This window comes from Pinus tabuliformis, chromosome X (genome assembly GCF_031772625.1).
Source record: "Pinus tabuliformis cultivar Carrire ecotype Pingquan chromosome X, CPIR1, whole genome shotgun sequence".
In the NCBI taxonomy this organism is placed as follows: Eukaryota; Viridiplantae; Streptophyta; class Pinopsida; order Pinales; family Pinaceae; genus Pinus; species Pinus tabuliformis.
In genome coordinates, this window is record NC_142308.1 from 410,391,294 (window position 1) to 410,413,013 (window position 21,720).

Here is a 21,720-nt window from a genome sequence, read left to right on the forward strand (position 1 = left end):
TTGATGTGTGGATATTGGTCTATCTTCTCATAGAGCTTCTCTATTGTCAATTGTGAATGGTTGGATATATTCTGTTACATGTAAGTACATGCTTTTAATGTTATTATTGTTTTACTTTGTCATATACACTGGATTGATATTTTCGTTGTTATACGGCTAATTGCTGCATGCATTTACTGCTTAAAATTGTGGAATTTTGTCTCTATTATAGCATCTCTCAATGTATAGGCCATGTAATATGAAAGAAATCTCCTAGCAGTAATTCTATCAAAGAATTTGACCTTGATAAGCCATTCCCTTTGTGCATCGAAATATAAAAGTTACAAGATTGCTTCTCCTTGACCTAGAAGGCTAGCGAAGTGGTCTTGAGGCCTCCTTGACTGGGAACCAAGAAATCCTACTTGCATTCATCGTAGACTCCAGTCTCCCAAAGACTAAAGCACTGATCTACCAAAAGGTGGTCACCAAAAATCACATTCCTTCACCTTCTTCCATGTCTAGCCAAGTTGGGGCACCTAGGGCATCAATTTCCCAATAGCCTAGCCCTCCAAAAAGTTCGATCTCTTAGGGTCTCTTGCGCTGGTGTTTCCTCAAGGTCTCCTCCAATTTTGAAGCCATTTCGACGGTGGAGTTGGGAGAAAAGCCAAGCCCTAGCTCCAGGATCAAACTTTGCCTTAGCATCCCCAAGGCTAGTACCTCATAGGATCAAATCAACACCTTCAAGTGAAAATTCTTTCTTTGATCCTTTCCCCACCTTGTCTAGGGTAAGAACATCATTGGTTTCTATACTCATTCCCCCTATCCTAGACCGGGTCCACTTGGTCCCGTGTGGTCCCATTCCTTTGAAAAGACAATTCTTCAAGAACCATCTGGGATACCAATTACAATAAGGATTTTAGGGATTGGGAAGTTCCTTCATAAGTCATATCCCATAAACCTAACCCTTGAATCCTCCTTTCCTTTCCTAGAAGACATTGTACTTTGCTTAGGAAGCAAGCAAGCCTTATCCTTCTAACTCTTTTGGGAAAGGGATTGTTTGGGTCACTCCACATCATTTCATTGACTTATCCTTCATCAGTGACTCCATAATATACCGGGTCTCCTCCCATCGGTGAAAGTCCGTAAATAGAAGGGAGCCTTAGCTAAGGTGATAGTGGGCTAAGTCTCCACTTGTTGCCCTTGGCCTAACATTTTCCCTTTAGGGATACCCCTTAGGTCCCCTTCTAGTTTGAGTGTTAACATACCCCAAACATAGACTTCTTAGGATTCAATGATATATTGTATTGCTTGCACCTTTCGAACACTTTCCTAGGGTGTTTCCAATTGTCATGCCTTTCCTTAGATGCAATAGTCAAATCATCTTGGTATATATCCATTATTTCCCCTATGAGATTCCTAAACGAAAAATCCATGGCCCTTTGGAATGTGCATTCGATGTTTAATAATCCAAATGGCATTCTTAGATATTTATAGGTTCCCCAAGGAGTGGTGAAAGCGGTCTTGATTTGTTCTTCTTCCTTTACAACCACCTGATTATATCCAGAAAATCCGTCGAGGAAGGACATCATCATAGATTCGGTTATTCATTGTAAGAGGATTTCCATGTTGTGCAAGGGGTAATTGTCCCTCAGACTTACCTAGTTTAGATCCCTATAGTCTACTCACATCCTACTATTTTCGGTCTTTTTTCGAGTAGCCATAGGGTTAGAAACCCATTAAGAATGCCTAACAAGAGCAATTATACTAGCATCCACCATCTTTGGAAGCTCGTCCTTGACTAAAGGTGTTGGCTTAGGGTTTATTCTTAATTTTTTTTGACAGACTTAGCTCCTTCTTGGAGAGGAATGGTATGTTGGATAACCTCAGGGCTATATGCCTTAAGGTCTTGATAAGACTAGGAAAAAACATCTTTGAATTTTCTCAACAATCTTTCTAGCTTATCCCTATCTTCTTTGGACAATTGGACAATTGTTTTCCTATCTAAATGTTTGAGGGGAAGAAAGAGAGCCCAGATTGATTTCTACAACATCAAAAAACTCTTGGGATACTTCCTTGGTTTTACTTATATCATCCCTATCAAATTGTCTTTCCTTGACAATTTCCTCTCGAATTTTGGGCTCATCGACATTTGGTGTCTTGTTTTGAAGGAAACATACTATTTATTTGTTGTCATCGAAAACTGGCCAGTGATCAATATCATCAGGCACAATAGGTCTATAAATGGCTTCTATAACACATTTTCCTATCTTGGCAACACCATCATTAGGGGATTGGGAATTTGAGGCTGCGACAACAAGGGCATCTGTGAGACTACTCTTCTCTCTAGGGACCTCCTCTATAGAGAATTTCTCAAATTCCTTTATGATATCTACTACCCGCTCTTTGTATTGCTTTAGTATTTCATTTTTGGTGTTAAAAGAGCCCTTGATTTGAGAGATAATTAAGTCAAAATCCCCTATGACCCTTAAATGGTAGACTTTTCTAGATATGGCAAATATCCAAACCTAATATTAAGGCTTCGATATTCGCCAACATTATTAGTATAATCGAACTCCAACTTAAGAGAGAATAATGTATATAAGCTTGAAGCGGATATTGGTGCTAAGCTTGCCCCTGATTCAACTTTTGAGCATGCCCCATTAAAATACATTGTCCACATCCCTTTGGGTTCAGGTTCAAAATTAGGGTCCTTTTGATGTATCCTCCATTCCCCAAACTCAGAGTCTTGTTCAAATATATCCTCTTTGATTATGAAGGAGGGCACGATCAAAGGTTGAGTGGATGGTTGTCTATATGTGATGGCATAAGACCTTTCTCCCATGGGATTTTTTATGTAGGACATGTCCACTTGGATAGTGCCCCCAAGATCAAATGTGAATTGTCTAGAGAAGACCATCCCCCAATTGTCGGGGATGTCAATCACCACAATGTCCATGGTGATTTCCTTTACAGGATATCCTTCCTAGGTGACCTTTTGTTTTTTCTACAATGCCACAGACCTCTACTTGGAATAAATTCCACAAATGTTCCTATACTTCCTAGAGATATGCAACCCTAACCTTTCCATTATCTTGAAAGGAATTACTTTTGTTGCTGATCTTAAGTCCAATATGTAATCACGAAGGAGGCAATCACCAAATTGGAGGGTAATATAGAACGAAGGGTGGCTAGATTCGTATTGCCTAGTGTAAAGGACAATTGGGGGATCTTGGTCAACCTCACTTTGGATCACTTGGGGAGGGAGACCCTGCTTTTCCTCAATCTTATTGTCTTGGGAAATGAGGATGTCGTAGTTGTGTGTTACAATTGGCACTACCTGCTCAATTTTCCCTTGGAGTTCCTCAATGGAACCAATATGGTCATCCATCATTTCATCTGTTGGTTCATACTCCAGGGATTCGCTAACTTTGAGGGCCACATCTTGTGCATGAAGGGTTGTTGCAAGGTTTTTGTTTCTAGTCAAGTATGATATCTCCCCAATGAAGGCTTGCAGGTAGGTTGCTAAGGTTAATTGATCAAGTGGTTTCAATTTTTCAAGGATCATATTTATAAGGGTGTTAAATATTTAGTTTAACTCCTCATAGGTTCATTCTTATCCCTTTTTATAAGGAGGAAGTCTTTGTATAGGTCAACAATGCTTCTTTCCTCCACCCACCTAGATGAGAAAGCATTGATGAAATCATCCCAAGAGGATATGGATCCTTCTGGGAGGGTCATGGACCAGTCTTGAGTATAATATCTTAGTGAAATGGCAAACATGGTTATGACATTATCTTCTTCAACATGCTTGCTGAAGAAACACTGTTGAAACAAGTGAATATGCACTTTAGGATCCTCATCCTTTCTACCATAAAAACTTGGTGTCTCATCATATTTAGGAGGCAAAAGATGAGGGGCTCTTAGGATGTTTTCAAAGTTTAATGGGTGAAGGGCATATTGCATCTAGGGAGGAATCCTCCTTCTCATGTTTACTTTGTCAAAGAAAGGGGTACTAGGAGACCCTTCAACCCTTTCGGTGACATGTCAAGAAGGTTTGGGTAGCCACCTCCATGGTCGAATTATATAGGAGTTGCCAGAAGAGGATCTATTTTTTTGTTGGAAAGTTCACCTCTTCAAATAAGCTAGATGCTTTCATCTATGGGAGGGTAGACTCGCTTCTTCCCCGACAATGGTGCCAAAAATGTTGTCGCAATATCTATCTGGCCTTAGAGAGGGGCACCCTACAAGGCTAAAACTAGACCAAGTGACAACAATGGGGTGATGCCTCACTGTCACTATAGCCAAAACCCCCTGCTCTTTACGGATTTTCATCAATGGGAGGAGTCCCAGTGTGTGAGAAGGTCACCTAAGATAGATATTCTAATGTTAGGGTACGAGGTGACACAGTAAGGCTTTCTATAAGAGAGGCACAATTTGGGTTCAAGGCTACAATAGGAGGTGTTGTCGCGCAGATTGACACGACAACGCTCAGACCGGGGGCTGTCACTCTGATCCCCGATCCCTCCGTTTAAGCCTGTCTCCCGCGGCTAAGGGGGGTAGTCCCTGTGATATGATGAGACCAACTGTCAACCAGTTGGTTGGGAGACACGAGATACGATATAAAAAAACACTCGATGGATTTGATAAATTGCAGACCAGTGCCTTAAGAGATTATGTTTAAGATGATTACTTGTTAGATGATATAGAAACGTAAATCGTGAACAACAATCATTTGTCATCAGCTAACTAACAATGCTCCTGAAACGATATCCAACAATTGAAAACTTCGAAAAGATAAATGCTTAAAACCACCACGAGAATCGTGATCCAGATATCAATTCCGCATCTCGGCTTGAAAATTTTAGATCTCAGCATGAAAGATGATAATTCCTGAAAATAACTGGATCTGACAAAGAAAAATTTTCCGCAATTTTTTTTTTTTTTGTTAAATTCTAAAAAAAAAAAAAAAAAAAATCTAATTAAAATTAAATCTAGAATTTAAAAATAAAACTATACAAATTTTTATTTTTTTATATAAAAAAAGGGAAAATTCTTAAAACTATATTAATATCTAAATAAACTAAAACCTAGCTTAAACTAAAAGAATAAATTAAAATCTAAGTTAAAACTAAACTAAACCCTTTTCATTTTTTATTTGAAATAATAAAATCTAACCAAAATTTAATCTAAAAACAACTAATTGAAATTAAAACAAAACTATACAAAACTAAATCGAAATATATCTAAACCTATCGAGACCTACGCTGCTAACATAACAAAAAAAAAATCAAAACGAAAATGAGAACCAAAACGCAGCTGCTAACTGAGCGTATCAAACAAAACGACGGCAGGGGAATATTGATTTGGAGCTTAAACGCAGACATAAGAGCTTTACCTGAGCCGACGGACGATTTTACGCATACCTGAGGAATTTCTACAACGAAAACCTTGACGGCAGCCTACAGAATACGCTGGAGACAATACGCAGAACCTGGAAACTCTTTGTCGGCGGCAGCGTTGATAAACTCGAGCTCAGGGATCCGAGAGCCAGTTACCGTGTGCGTAAAAATACATCAACGTCTTCACTGTCTTGGGCTAGCTAAACCCACGAAAAAGATGGGCACCGATGCTGTTCGAGGTGGCGGATTGTCTGAAGCTCCCACCGCTGCCCACTGCTGGTTCGATGCCCACCGTTGATCATTTCGACCTCAGCAATAATCGTTTTCAGTGGATATCGAAAGTATGATGCAGATGACTTTGACGTGATCACTGTGGTTTCCAGTGAAATCGATGCTGCCAGTTTGGACAAAAATAGATGAACGCTGGCTGTTAGATTTGCAGGCTTGCTGCTCCAAACTTTAATGATAAGACCCCAAAAATTCTTCAAATACCAGCACCTGCAAAAGAAAAACAAAACCCTAATGAAAAATCTTTGTAAAAAAAAAAAACAGAAACTTAAAACCCTAAAAAAAAATGAAACCCTAGATCAGCCTAATAATTTACAGATTGTGGCCCCTTAACAGCCAGATTCAGCAAATAAGAGCAGGAATACTTTCAGAATATCAGGAATTTTGAACTTCACTGTGAACAGAAAGAAAAATCTCTCAATGTAAAACACGAAATAAAACTCTTAATGATTAACCCAGGGCACAATCAGCTGGGCTCTGCACAGAAGAGCCTGTGGGAGTCCGCTGGTTCAGCCTAGAACTTCCCCAAACGCCCACCTGTACCTTTTACCTAAAGATCTCCTGCACACCTCAAGCAAACATCAGTAAAGAGGGCAAGAAACGCTGCTAGATTTCAAGGAATAATGGAGATACCTGCCATTATTCCAGAAACCCTACAACATTCCAACCCTAGCACGTGAGCAAGATACCTGTACTCACAATACTCTGAAAACCAGCTATTATTAACTGCTGAAAACTGAAATATGCAGAAAAACAATCATCTCACAGCAATTCCGGAGAGTAACACCAGCCAGTTTTGAACCCCAAAGTCTTTTTATTAATCAGAAAATCAGATTACAAGAGAGCTTTTCAGTACAGACTCACAGATCAGATGATCTGAAATGACCCCTAGCACCCTACTTAAAGGAAATGCCTTTAACGGCTAGTTCGAGTGATCCATGTAGAAATGATCTCGACCGTTGATGAGGATCAAGACATCTCTTGATCTCATCCGTCGATTTATTAACTTAAAATATTATTATTTTATTAGTTAGGGTTTTTGCTTCATTTTTTAATTTTTTATTATTTTTTATTTTTATTCATTTTTTTAATTTTTTAATTTATTTAAAATGGATCACTGAACTAAGCTTTCGGAAACATCACCTAGGACCTAGGACTTAGGACTCATGAGGGGATTTAAAACATTTCTCGACCCTCAGGACACATTACATCATGACTTTTACAAAATTACATCTTAAGGGACAAACCCATTTAATACAGACCCTCACAAAACACCCAGCTCTGCGACACAACGATAATCTAGCAGATCAACACACTAGGATTCTCCTAAAGTTCTAATGACAAAATCAATCCCGGCTTTGGGGTCAGGTTTGAAGGAAAACTCTGCCGATCCGTGAATCGGTGAGACGAAAAACCTTCCGGGACGTAGATTATCATCAGAAAGTTAGGTCCACCTAGGCAAATTACATACATGACTCATGTCTGCTAAGATTATTTACAATTAATACATGCAGACTGGGTTTACAATCAAAAAGATCAAGCTGCTGATGATGGCAGGATGGCACGGACATGCTGATCAGGTGCTGCTTCTTTCTGTCAAGAAAAACGGGGTGCACTGCATGGGTAGTTGACCAGTAGAGGTCAACAGGAGGCAATTCACTTTCTTTATAGAGATTTAGGGTTAAAGAGCATAAGAGCTTGGCCTTGATTGATTGGTTGAGGGTTGGGGAGACCTAGGTTTAAGATGCAAGGAAACAGTTTCCAATAATAATTTTCAATGAAACAAATGTGCATGAAACCCTCAAACAAGCCTCTAAGTTGAATCAACACAAACTAGGCTTTTCCCCTAGGGCTAACAACTAGGGAAAATAAATTTATGGATAAGTTTGAAGTGGATGCCCACCAAAAGGAGACATTTTATGGAAAATACACTCCTCTTGATGTTTAGGTTCTCCAACCCCCAAAATATTCCTTTCCTAGGGATTGACACTAAGCCCTAGTTCATGAGCTTATCCTTGAAGAGGCTAAATTTATAGAGAGAAGAATTTGTGGATTAAGAAAGTGTTTGATCACTAACAAAGTAGACTAGTCCCTTGTTACTTGGGAATATGGAGTCTATGATTTGATAGGACAACCAATAAATTTGCAAGGAAGCCGAAATTTTGATGCTGTAGCAACAAAACTTAAAGCTATTATTGATGCAAAGGATAATGGACTTTTCATGGGAGAGCTAACAAAATCTCACCATTAGGACATTCATTTACATGTTATCTATGAGTAATGCATGCAATAGATCATCTAGACAACATTTAATATATCTTTAACAAATTAGGGCACAATGAGTGTAACCTAGAATCAACATTTTTCCATACATTAGACATGTAGAAAATATATATTCAACATTTAGGTTCACTTACAAGATAATATGCAAAGATTCCATCCATTAATCCAAAGAATAGCTCCAAAGATAAGCAAATCAACTCCAAATGCCAAAATTCATTCATAGATTCCAAATTCTCCACAAGGAAGAAGGTCAAATTCAGCTAGAGACGCCGAAAACCCCAAGTGTGTGATGATCTGCTACAGCTTGGAGACCCATGGCTCTCAACACTCCATCAGTGGGTGTCAATATGCTCATCTAAGAGACTTGGGCCCCAATTAAGTTGCCCAAGCCATGGATGTGAAACCACCTGACAATTACACACAATATCTAGTGCTAACATCTACGTCATCAAGTATATTTAATCATTTTTTCATCTAAGTGAACCAAGCTTGCAAGTAATGGGCAATTTGACACTTCAAATGAGGCTTCCCTTAAAAAATTAAGGTTTTGAACTCGTAATAGTTTTACCGCCCTTTGTAGGAGTGGCTAATAGACCACCCTATTAGGTGTTTCAAGCCTCTAAGGGGAATGATATGTCCTTGGTCCACCCTTCAATTGATAGGTGTCATGTGAATAGTGATGCAACAGAGAGGACGAGACTTCTTGGCCAAGTGCCATGTTCAAAGGGACCAACTATGATGGGTTCCTCATCCTGAGTGTATAGATGTCGGAAGGGAGCAATCGAGGATGCATGGGTTAAGGAATCGACCTTTGTTTTTACATAGCTCTTGTGTGCCTTTTACTTTTTTGTTTGTTTTTTATTTGTATTACTACTCATAGCTCAAAGGGTCAGTGCTTGCTTTGTATGATGTATAACAGTTACTACCCCCTTAATGGAGAGGCAACTCCTTGCCCACTAGGGGTTGGGACATGCAGTGGTTCCTTCTCATAATATGAAGAGCAACATGTGCTTAGGAACTGGGTGATGGCCATAAAGAGTGAGGTAGAGCTTATTCTAGGATTTTTCCCATGCACTAATGTGTATGTCCCAACCATCTTTTGCATTTTAATCTTTTGTTTTTGCTTTTGGCCATAATATGCTTTTTCTTGTTCATTTAGCCGCATCAACCTCCCAGGGCCAAGTTTTGGGCCTTTCCCAGGTATGAGGATGTATGGTGCGAAATCCCAAAGAATCAATGGTTAGTTGAACCCGAAGAAGGGAGGTGGAATATGGGGCTCATAATGTAAGATGGAAAGTGGTAAGTATGGAGTATGGAGAGATGGGACTATGCTATCTCAATCAAAGTTTCCCTAGGTAGTACCCCTCCTATACCCATTGGGCCATTAGGGGAGGTCCCACTGGACTTGGATGAAAGGTTAACCACCCATTTAAGGTAAGGGAACAAGATGACAATCAAAACCCCTCTTCCTTCCTGGTTACCCATAATCCATGTAAAACGCCCAAAATACAAACAAGCATAAGCATCCGATTGCAAAATGAATAAAGTACCTTTTGATTGGAATCCCACCTTCCAACGTGCGCTCTTGCCAAATAGGTGTGGAAACATGTGACTAATGTAGGTGGTCAAGAAATGAATGGCACATCATCATCGACGACTAGTGGTTGTTAGGGGTTGTTGGTTGCTGGCTGGAAGAGATAAGAGGAGAAAAAATTCTCATTGCCTATTTTAAGGAATTGGCTATGGATTGAATCGGTTATGGATTGCTACACTTGAAGGCCTTTGGAGACTAGTTGTTGGATATTTGACATACCTTATGCCCTCTTTGACGGAGATGCCCCACTTTCATGGTGTTGCTTTGGTTGCATAATAGTATGTGTAGCTTGATCACTTCGTTATTTTATGTATTATTGGTTAGTAGTTGAAGGACACTGCTTCTTTACTCCTCTCTAGGCTAGATCTAGGGTTTTGACCTTAGATATTATTATTTTATTGTAGATGAAGATGGAGCTCAAACCTATTTAAGGGTTTTCTCTCTTCATCATTTCTCGTGGTTGGATTTTTGGGGTTGCTCTCTTTGGAGCTTAATGGATATATATTTCTTGGAGCATATGTGATGTGTAAAGGTTTATTTCCTATCAATGTGAGACTATTGTTCTAATGCTTTTTATAGTTCCTTATGCTAGTAGAGTTGTTGGAACTTTGCTTTGTAGGACAAAGAGAGGAGTGTATCTACCCTATTAGAAGGGTCTTATATGTGGAGTTTCTTATGTTTGAATTTTTTGTAGCCTTATAGATGGTGGTATTCTCTTGCATCTAACATCTTCTTGAGTGGGTGCTAGACTAATGTTTCATTGTGTAGGGTATACCCTATTGGCATAGTTTTGGTGTGGCAATTTTACGGCCCTCCTATTATTCCTTTACTTTCATTTTCAACAATGTTAAGTTCTTCTTGTGGTACTTGTTGGAAAAGTAACCGTGTTTGGTCTTCATACTTATCTTTGTACTTGTATCAATTTATATTTCATGTAAAAGAAGTTTTTTTTTTATTTTTTATTTTTTTATTATTATTTAAGCATGGGTTTCATGCTCAAGTCTAGGCCTAGCACGTTCTTCATGCTTCTAGTGTTTGTCAAAGTCAAAAGAATATTTGTCAAAGAGTCAGTCCCATTTGGACTTTGAAAAGAAAAGGAAAAATAATTATATTTATGATTAAAAGTGTCAAATTAATCCCCAAGACCAGGTCGGCCCTTCAGATGACAAAGTTGGCCTACTCAAAGGATGCCACTGTTCAGGACACACGAACAACTATAAATTGGCCAGTGTGTTCCTCATTTGGACAAGTGTTACGTGGATCTTTTGCAATAGATAAGCGAAGTTGTAGATGCGAGTTTTCTGTGAAGGGAAGCGAGCTCCTCCTGTGATCTAATTCAAGTCTCTCAAAGACTGATGAACCTGTTTTCTGAGTTTCTCTTGCAGACATAATCATGGCATTTGATGGATAAAATGGAGGGCTGACCGGGTGCTTGTGGGGATATTGATCTTGATCTTCGGTTTTGAAGGTCTCATTTTGATCTGATTCTATAAGAGGTGGATTGTTTGGGTTTTCCCCAGTTGTGGGGTTTTGCCTTGGCGTGGAGCCTATATCTTGTGTTCTTTGTGCTTTTGTGATCTTCCTGTTTTAATAATTGCTTGATGAAGAAGTAAAAACAAAATAATAAAATGCCAAAAATATCACAAGTAATTATCAAGTAAGGAGAATGAACATAAATCTACAAATGCCTTGATTTTCCAGCATGGTTTCAGAGCTAAGTTTGGTAAAAGAAGCAGCTTGAAGATCACTACGTGTTGGCATATCTCTGATAAGTTCGTTGTTCTGGTTTCTAAGGAATACAAGCTCCATATGATAAAATTCAGATTCCTCTATGATCTCGTTCTATAATTTGCTATCCTGTAGCTTGCATTGGGTAACAAAAGCTTGCTTATGTTACATATGGTATTAACAAGATTCATAGGAGCCCACATAAGTTTACAGTGACATGCATCAATCTATTATGATGCGTATACTCTGAATAAAGGCTTGATGAATATGTTCTATGATCAAGAAGAGGCTTGTTGAGACCTGTCTATATATTTCAGTAACTTGCACCTATGGTTAGTGGCTCATACAGTACTCATCCTCCTTTCTGTGGCTTAATTTGAAAAAGGTCGCATTACAATAGCTTGAGGTTCGAATCTACTCCTTTGTGGTTCAACAGAGACACACTCTACAATCTAGCCAGTGTATGGATCATTTAAGTGGCTCACTACAGGGTGGTTTCGATTGGATAAAAATGTGTACAATTTATGGTATCATTTCAATTCTTGTCACATTGTTTGATGACATTGCAGATCACACTTTGTATAACTTGTTGTTTGATGACATTGCAGATCACACTTTATATAACTTCTTGTATTATCCTAAGGCTCACGTAAGAACAACAAACTCATTTTATAAGGCTTGCTCATACTATATGGTCTTGATCTATGACATCTGCATATGAGGCTCACTCTATCTATTATACATATATAGTAGCTACCCTTCTCTGGCTCGCTACTATGCTTCTCTGTACATCACAATTGGTATAACAGTGGCATTGTACCTAAGAACACTAGATCTCAAAATATTATGATATACGAACTCACGAAGTATTTCCAGAACTTGTTTTTGGTGACATTACAATGTGTGGTGTGGTTACTTCTGACGTCTGTGACATCGCATGGCATCCAATTTCTGTAGATCATGATCTATGTCTTGCAATAGAAGCTTGTATTGGTTCGCTGATCTCGGTACAGTGGCATCACTACAATTTACACTGTACTCTATGGCATCGTGATACTCTCTGGTATGGTTCGCTCTGTGGCATATGTGACCTTGATACTTGACTATGATACGAGCTACATCAATGGTGTGTGACATCTCCTCCAAGGTCTGACAGTGATTCAAGTTCTTTCCAGAAGGAGACTGAGAAGATAAGAATTGACAACGAAAGAAGGAGGTGCATTCTGGGTATGTTTTTGTACAGACTTTATGAAACTAGGCTTAAGTTGTCTGTGTTGGTAGAAGAGGGATTGAGCCCTAGTATCGGGCTGGTCTGAGATATGATCAAGCTAGAACAACAGTGTGAAATAAGGCCTAGAAACAATGCAGAAGAGGGAAGAGTAGACAACCTAGTTTCCAAAATCCATCCAAGCGCATTCAATCAAGAAGAAAGATAAGTCTGAGGTGCCACAAACCTAGAGGAGCTCATCTAAAATGAAGGAAGAAAATTGTACATTTTCATTTCTTGTGTTTTGGACAGAGCTGAATTAGGAGAGTTGCTAGCAGAGTTTATTAGCATGGTTCTAGGCATACTTATGGGCAGAATATCTCACAAACAAGGCCGAGTATTTTCGGTTTATTTCAGTAGGGCCAAGACCCTTGTAGGAGGGCTGGACAAAGGTCATGCAACTTGTGTTGGAGTTGGAATACTGGGCCTAGGGTTGTAAGAGACAATGAAGAAGGGAAGTGCCAATTCTGAGATATGCAAAGTTGTTGCAGGAGTTTTTAAGGTCCAGTTAGGGTTGACATGTAGCTGTTGCAAGTGCCCTAAATAGGGATGGAAAACCTCAGTATTTTGTCAGAGAACCGAGACCTTGTGGGAGTAGAGTAAAACTTCAGTTCAAGATATGTGTCTTGTCTTTCATGGTGATGAATGCAAGGTGATGGTAGGTCTATCCTAAGTGTTTTAGACAACAGTATTTGTGCCTTAGTACAATGAACAAAGAGAAGTCTTGCTACTGTTAAGTGGGCAGATTTGTGGAAGCCCTAAGAACATTGAATGCAGGAGGTTATTCAGTGTTGTACGGGTAATTGACAAGAAGCCCTAAAATCTGTCATCCTATGAGCAGCAAGGTGATGGTTAGTGGGCAGATTCTTGAAGCCCTAGTTCATTGATTTGATCAGTGATAAGAGGGCTGAGTATGAAGACCCTAAGAGCAGTGATAAAGGGCAGTTTGGTGAAGTCCCTAAGAATTGGCTATCTTGGAGGAATAGGAGAAGCAACTAGAGGGCAAAATTATTTGAGTCTATGGAGCTGCGTTCACTGATAGAGACTGATTGGAAAGGTCAACCAAGTTGTGTTCAAAGTTGACTGAACAATAGATTGGCTAACCTTGTGTTGTAATCAATCAGTTGAAGGAATTGTGTGATGGACTATCTTCAAGGCAGGAAGCAGTGCAGTGCAGGAAGTAGTGTTGGACATAGTTCAGGATGCAGTAGGTGAAGACCTCAAGTACAGGATCATAGACTGTTAGGAGGCAGATTTGGAGCCCTAGTTCAAGAAGTTGCAAGATGAGCAAACTCAATGATAAGAGGGTTGGTTGAGGAAACTACAACAATTGCAGGTAGCTGATGTAAGGGAAGTATGAGTACTTCCGACACAAGTTGAGGCTTGTTGATGGACTCTCACTGTTTGAGAGGGAATGAGCATGGATTTCTCCTCTTAGGTTGAGAGGGAGTAAGGTTGGACACTGGTTTTCCCTGTGTCATGTATTGGGCCAGGACTAACCGCTGCAAGTCTAGTGCATGCATCACGGATAGGGAGAATGATGGATTGAATAAGCATGGTTCTCCTTGTGTCAGGTATTGTGACAGATTAGGATTGATATCCTAATTCAAGTACATGGACATGGATAAGGAGAATGGTGGATTGGATAAGCTTCTTGGACGAACATTCTTGAGTCTTGTACTGTAATGGATAGGATGGAGATCCTGATTCCTAAGTCAAGTACATGGACTGGGATAAATGGTCTAGACTCTAGTGGATGGACATTTCCTTGAGGGAAATAGTCCAGTGGAGGACATACTTCGGGTATCCTAGGTGGAGTATGTACCTTGGTGAGGCAGTGTGGTGTCCCATGGAATGCCTCCCAGCATTGTGCTCTGATCTTGTGAGAGATAGAGTGTACTTGTCAAGGCCTTGGTAATGTGACAATGCTGGCTATGATGATCATTGATGCTTATCAATCTGGATCCCTTCTTATGAGAATATTTCAACTTGAGATAGACCTGTTGAGTCATTATGAATACCTCCCTAGTTAAGAGGGAGTGTTGGAAAAATAACTAGGTTCGGTCTTCATATTTATCTTTGTACTTGTATCAATTTATATTTCATGTAAAAGAAGAAAAATAATTTTATTTAAGCATGGGTTTCATGCTCAACTCTAGGTCTAGCATGTTCTTCATGCTTCTAAGGTTTGTCAAAGTCAAAAGAATATTCGTCAAAGAGTCAAGTCCCATTTGAACTTTGAAAAATAATTTTATTTATGATTAAAAGTGTCAAATTAATCCCCAAGACTAGGTCGGCCCTTCAGATGACAAAGTCGGCCTACTCAAAGGATGCCACTGTTCAGGACACACGAACAACTATAAATTGGCCCAGCGTGTTCCTCATTTGGACAAGTGTTTTGTGGATCTTCTGTGGTAGATAAGCGAAATTGTAGATGTGAATTTTCTGTGAAGGGAAGCGAGCTCCTCTTTGATCTAATTCAAGTCTCCCAAGGACTGATGAAGCAATGATGAACCTGTTTTCTGAGTTTCTCTTGCAGACAGAATCATGGCATCTGATGGATAAATGGAGGGCTGACTTGGTGCTTGTGGGGATATTGGTCTTGGTATTGGGTTTTGAAGGTCTCATTTTGATCTGATTCTATAAGAAGTGGATTATTTGGGTTTTCCCCAATTGTAGGGTTTTGCCTTGGCATGGAGCCTATATCTTGTGTTCTTTGTGATCGTCATGTTTTGATAATTGCTTGATGAAGAAGTAAAAACGAAATAATATGATGCCAACAAATATCACAAGTAATTTTCAAGGAGAATCAACATAGATCTACAAATACCTTGATTTTCCAACAGTACTCATATAATATATTGCACCCCTTGTCGTCTTAACAGTCATAGCTTACTCTCTTGGATTGGCTTGTTGATTCCATTTTCCCTTGTTGGGTTGACACTAATCTCTTGATCCACTCATTACTCTATTCTCCCTATACTATAAAATACAATTGTCTTACTAAAGCTACTCCATCACTTTTTGCCTCATTGTTTAGCTTTGGTAATTCTTGTTAGGGATACCTCCCTTGAGCTGGGGTAGAGCCACCCTAAAATGGGAGGATAGGTTGCTTAGGTGACAGTGTTGACCATCTTAGGAGTTCTCTCTTGGATTGCACCTTATGGATTAGGGCTTTTATTGTTAAGTGCAGGTTGGGGAGTTAACACTGTATGTAGGTGATTGTTCATGTTTTGACTACACCTTAGAATCAGTGCAACAAGGCTTCAAATTATGTGCAATATCTTGATTTCTATGCACAATATCTTCAATTTATTTACAAAGTTTCTTTGATTACTATGTAAAATTTGTGTCTTTTGGCCTATTTTAAGCCTGTTTTGCATGCCTTAGTTTGAGTTCCCATCCCACGATGTTTTGGTCTATTCCACACAATTCTGTATGTTCTATTGGTCCTGCAAGGGTGTGTTCTTCAGGATGTGTGCCTGTCCAACCTTGTTCTGCACACTATTCCACTCTGTTCTAGACTTCTTTCAACACTAAATTCTATGTTATAGTGCCAAAATTTGACTGTTACAGTTCCCAAGTATAATATATTTTGTGCCAATTATTCCCTTGGCCAAAATTTCTTGTTGCCATGCTACCATAATCGTTTGGTCTTTCTTCTCTGACATTCACCGTTTCCCCGATGCCAAGACTTATTGTGGCCCTGATACCATGTTAGTAGAAATGCATATAACAGTTATAGAAAGTTTACACCAACAAAAAGGAAAGAGATTCATTCAAATAGCATACTTTATATTCCAAACATATATTTTGTATCAGTACGTTGACTGAATGACTGTTAATATGCTCATATTTGGAAACTAATAAAACTTTTAACCTAAGATAAATATGACATTAGAATATTTAACATAAATCATTTTATTATCCTAAAGTACAAGTTAATTATAGCTAGCATAGATCCGTATTAAGTTTTAACTCCAGATCTATTCAGTAATGAGGGAGATTAAAAAGAAACCATGGTCCAAAATACTCTGCACTTAAAAGATCAGGGTTAAAATGATTTACCTTAATTTTTTTTTATTCTTGGATTCATTTTATTATTATGGTCGGCCTTTTCTTCACTGCTACATAACAGAACACAATTTTTCTTTCTTTCATTTTAGTTTATTAATGTTATGTTATATTACACATCCCATCCATAGCAGGTTGTAAGATACACCTTGTGATTGTATGACCATTATAATAATCTATTTCTTATAAGCAGCAATATGAAAAAGTTAATAAAAGGGTCACAAATTACAATAGCTAGGTGACCTAACCTGGTGTTACTATGTTAAGAGTGTTTAATAAAGGTCACAATGGCCCATCTTAGTATTAGTGTATTTATGTAAGGGTCGTATTAGATCTTAATGACCCAATTTAATATTGAGTGGTCAGCGAAGACCACCAAATTACCAGGTATGCGAATAAAAACAAAGGTTTGTTTACGGGACATGAATGAATAAAAGTATTCTTATCTTCTTTGTCTTCCATGTGTTTTCATCCTTTGACTTTCCATTTCTCATGTCCTAAACAATCTTAATCAATTCATCTGAATTCCCATTTCTCATGTCATAAACAACCTTAATCAATTCATCTGCATCTAGAGGTCAAAAGGAGGCTGTCTAATCGATAGACTACAAAGGGTATACCTGTCTCACTCGTTCCTTTTAATCAATTCATCTGCATCTAGAGTCAGAAAAGGAGGTTCTGTAATCGATAGACTACAAAGGGTATGACCTGCCTCACTTGTTCCTTTTCATCTCTCTTGTAGTGCCGTCATTTTGGAGAGGTGAAGATCCTTTAGAATTGTGACTAAGATATATCATTAATCTTAGTTTCATGTTCTTATCAGTTTTTCTTGTATGCCTTTGTGGGCCAAAATTCCCTTGAATGTTTATTTTCTTTTTATATACTAAAAGTAGAGTTTCGAGGAGTTGCCGTCCACAGTCAATTTTATTCTAGTTCTCATCTTGGTCCCTCTGGATCTATGCTCCTTGAATACCCTAAGTCAATGATTAAGATTCCCAGTCCTTACAGGTTAATAATTATTTGAATAAAACATGTCCACCTCTAACAAACATCTGATGGTGTTGAGTTACTTCCCAGGATTTCTTTCCTTTAGCTCTAACCCTTTTCTGTGCTAAAGTTTACTGGCAGAATGTCCTGACATAGGAAATGAAGGCATCTACAGTCAAAAAAGTTTCAGGAAGATTTTATTGTGTTTTGAGTTGCTTTAATGGAGTAAGGTTTTTAAAAAATTAATCCAATCACATGGATGGAAAAAAACAAGCTGTGGTACATAGGCTCATGCGATAATAACTGTCAGTGATCACCTTTATAGCTATGCTTCTCTACCTTCCTCCCAGTACAATTTCCCCCATGTCTAACGGGTGAGATTTTTGTTCTGATGAAATGAATTTTGATCCTGATCAAGGCAATGGATTTCGTGCATATGATTAAGATGTTCAGTGTTTAATTCTTTAAATAAGCTCATTTTGCAGTACTGACATTTCTTTGGAATTATTCATGACGAGTATTGGCATACAAACTGCAACCTTAGTGCTTGGAGGGAACATTGTCTTTAAGCCTGTAACTGTATTTATCTTTCATAACCTAAATTGGAACTGGAAAAGGAAAATATGACTGTTTGAATGAAAGGTTATTTAAGTCTTCTCGTAAAGCTTTTAGTAATGATTGATTAGTTCACTTTTTGGTAGTGTTCATTTATTGCTTGTGATTGTAGAAGCTTGGCTATGTCATGGCACATTGGTGTATGAGAGACTACAGTCGGTTCTGTTGTAATGGATCGCAACTCTCAATGGTATTAGAAATGGCTGATTTATTGTCTCGTGATATTTATAGTTTGGTTATGCTTATGCTGTTATATTTATTTTTCATGTTTTACTTCTCAAGATGGTTATAATGCTGCTAGTAAACTTGCTTGACATGGGTATATTCATGGCCGTAGTTGTTCAGTCTTCTGTTGGTTGTGGTTTGTCTGCTTAAATGATTGGAACTCTTTCTGGCATCTAGTTAGTTTCTAACTCTTGAGCACCAGAAGCCTAACAAGAAGACAGGGTTAAGGATTTCTTGCATATGCGACCCTTTTTTGTGTTCAGTCAGAATCACTTTTCAAGGTCAGAGATTATTTTGTGTGTGTCTAACAATTTGTTGTATTACTATTGATCAGGTGCTGTGGAGGGCTTCATGGAAACTAAAGCACACAGTTCCTTCACTAATTGGATAAAGCTAGCATCCAGTTTCTGCAAAGAGGAACTGAAACAATCGTCTGAGGGATTACCAAAGTTGGAGATAGATGAGTATTTTGATGCTGAAGATATAGAAAGACCTGATATTTTGGCTGGGGTTTATCAGTCAAGTGGGGCTTTGCTTCATGATAGAAGTCCTGATAACAATGTAGAGCCTGTTATAACTATTGAAACATGGTTTGTTAAATCAGTGCTGAGAGAACTTAATATGTTGCATATCACATATGAAGCATCTCGTAATCATCTGCAAAAGTTAAATTCCATGTTACAGAATATAGAACAAGTAGTATCTTATAATCATCTGGAGAAGTTAAATGCTAAGTTACAGCATATAGAACAAGACATTTCTCATGCAAAAGCATGTCTCGAAGACAGAAGACACCTTGTTTCACGAGGCACTGCATTTAGTCTTTATGGAGCTGGTGTAGCAACTGGTCTAACTTTTGCCTATTTGTATTTCAGATATAAGCAGAAGACATGAACTTGCTGTTGTAGACTAACGTACTAAACGACTGGTTCTTATGGTCTAAATAATCCGAAGTAGATTGTAGAAATTGTTTCATGCTTGATAGATTTGATTCATGACTTTACATGAGAGATTTTATTTTCTGTAAAATATATTCACCCAATTGCATCTGCAATAAAATACATAACTAAATGCGTATGTTTGGATAAGGTGCATGCCTTTAATGCTATGGTACTAGTTTAAGAATGGTTACAGCATAGAAATGTATGTTGAGAACTATAGTGCACTACAAAGAACAAACTTAGTGATGAGACATCCGCTTGTCTTCTACATGCAAAATGTAGGGCTTATTAAAATTAAAAGGGAGTACTTACAGTTACTGAAGCATAGCCTTGAAAATATCAGTAGAATCTGAGTTTAGGCAGTATACATTATAAAATGTTCCAATTATGGAGCTGGATTGTAATAACAGCTCTGATATGGATATGCACGTCTTCTGTTTGATTTCCATTGTGCATTTCAACCATAAACTGCTGTTAATTGTCCTCAAATTATGTTCACACCGTACACTGAAGAATTCATAGCCATGTTTTCCTTGGATTGCAAGTTAGATCCAAAAATACTAGGGTGCAATTTCTTTCTATTGTGTTCCATACATTTGATATGGAGGAAGCCATGTATCTTGGTTTATGATGAAAGGGCCATTTTTGTTTGTTAAAGCAAATGAAAGGGGCATGAGCAGTTTAGATGTGAACCGACTGATTGGATTGGGCATGTTGCCAAGTTGCTTTAAAGCTCTCCACTGAAATAAATGCTAACCGTGTCAGTGGCACGGGTTTCAAGTGGAGCAACGGCTTCTGTAAGTACCAGTGATCCCAAATACATCTGAAACTACTATCATCTGAAGTAAATACAACTAAAAAGCACTATCAACTGAAGTAAATGCTAATCATGTTTTAAAAAACTGTCGGTGGGGCTGGTTTCAAGTGGAGCAACAGCTGCTGTAGGTACCAGCGATCACAAATACATTTAAAAAGTAATTTTTTAGCTGGAGAAAGGAAACAATGGTGGAAACACCATAACTTATTTTTTTGGATGACATATATATATTTTCTAGTAATAGCATGACACATAAAATGTTCTACAAGAACCTTGGATGGCACATATAATGTTTTTCCTAATAAGAATAAGAATTAAGAAGTTGGATATGAAAAACAAAGTTATAGTCATAAATATAGGGAATTTTTTGAATATTTCTTTTCATTTTGATGGTTGTACCTAAGGTAAACCTTAAACTTTAGAATCTTTAGAGCACAAGGTTGGTTAACAACAAGGTTCGAAGCCATTACAATTGCGTACTTGATATGAGTTTAACATGTCACTTATTGGAAAACTTAGGTAGGGAGGTAACAATCATTCATTGCAACCACTTAAGATAAATTAAATTGACACACACACACAACTAGTTTAAATCCATCTGAACTTCAGATTTATCATCTAGGAGCAGGATAGAGTCCCTTGAGGTAAAAATATTTTTTAGATTGATAAAACTTGAGGGAATGTTTGCACTTTGCGGGATTTGATCCCTCTTGCTACATGATATATTCATAGTTAAGATGAATCTGTGTTGGTATAATATACAATATCAATATATGTCCAAAATTTTGTGTATACACAATATTTCATACAGACACAAATCCATAAATGATCAAAAGCAAGAAATGGAAACCTTAATCTATAATATCTATGAAGTTGATTAAATAGTAAAAACTAGGAAGCTTCTCCTATGTCCTTAGTTCCTTGAGGCTTAAGGTTCTCCAAGTCCTTGAGGCGAAAAAAAGGAACCTCAAATGGAAGCAAATCTGGAGTAGGATCTCCATCCTTTAGGTTAATGGTTGCATATTTAAACCTACCATCATTGTGAAATCTGAACTCTTTATGATTTAATGTTTGATCTTAGAAAATCTACTATCTAGGCAGTAACTTGGTGGTATCCATTTAAATCAAGCCTTAAAATTCAAAAGCTTAGATAAACTAAAACAAGCACCACGTTTCTGGCCTTGTATTTCAATGTTGCAATTTGAAAAGATATAATGAAAAAAAGTCATTTAAGCACTTTTGTGTATATTGATTGCACTTTTTGGAATGAATTTTTTTAAACATGTTCTAACTATGCTTTGAGCAAGGAGAAATATAGGTTTGACTTAAGATTTGAATGGGAAATCTTTCAAGTTTTAACATATCACTAAAGCTTTTTCCACCCCAAAACATAAAAAGTGGCAATGGTTCAAGACAATGATAGGGTAGTACAATTTAATTAAACAAACAAAATAAGAATTTTTTTTCTCAAACATGCTCCTATTGTGTTTGGAGCATTATAGATTTTTTTAAACATGCTCTAA

General features: G+C 38.0%; 1 protein-coding gene across 2 annotated transcripts in view; it reads left to right on the forward strand.

Annotated features, from left to right (window-relative positions):
• Positions 1-19,516, forward strand: part of LOC149140262 (uncharacterized) — a 202,935-nt gene extending 183,419 nt beyond the window's left edge. For both annotated transcript variants that reach the window (XM_089447306.1, XM_089447307.1), the window contains exon 5: positions 18,774-19,516. In XM_089447306.1, the coding sequence (XP_089303432.1) occupies positions 18,774-19,333 (560 nt within the window). In that variant the 3' untranslated portion in view covers positions 19,334-19,516. The remainder of the gene's footprint in view (positions 1-18,773) is intronic.
• The last annotated feature ends 2,204 nt before the right edge of the window (positions 19,517-21,720 follow it).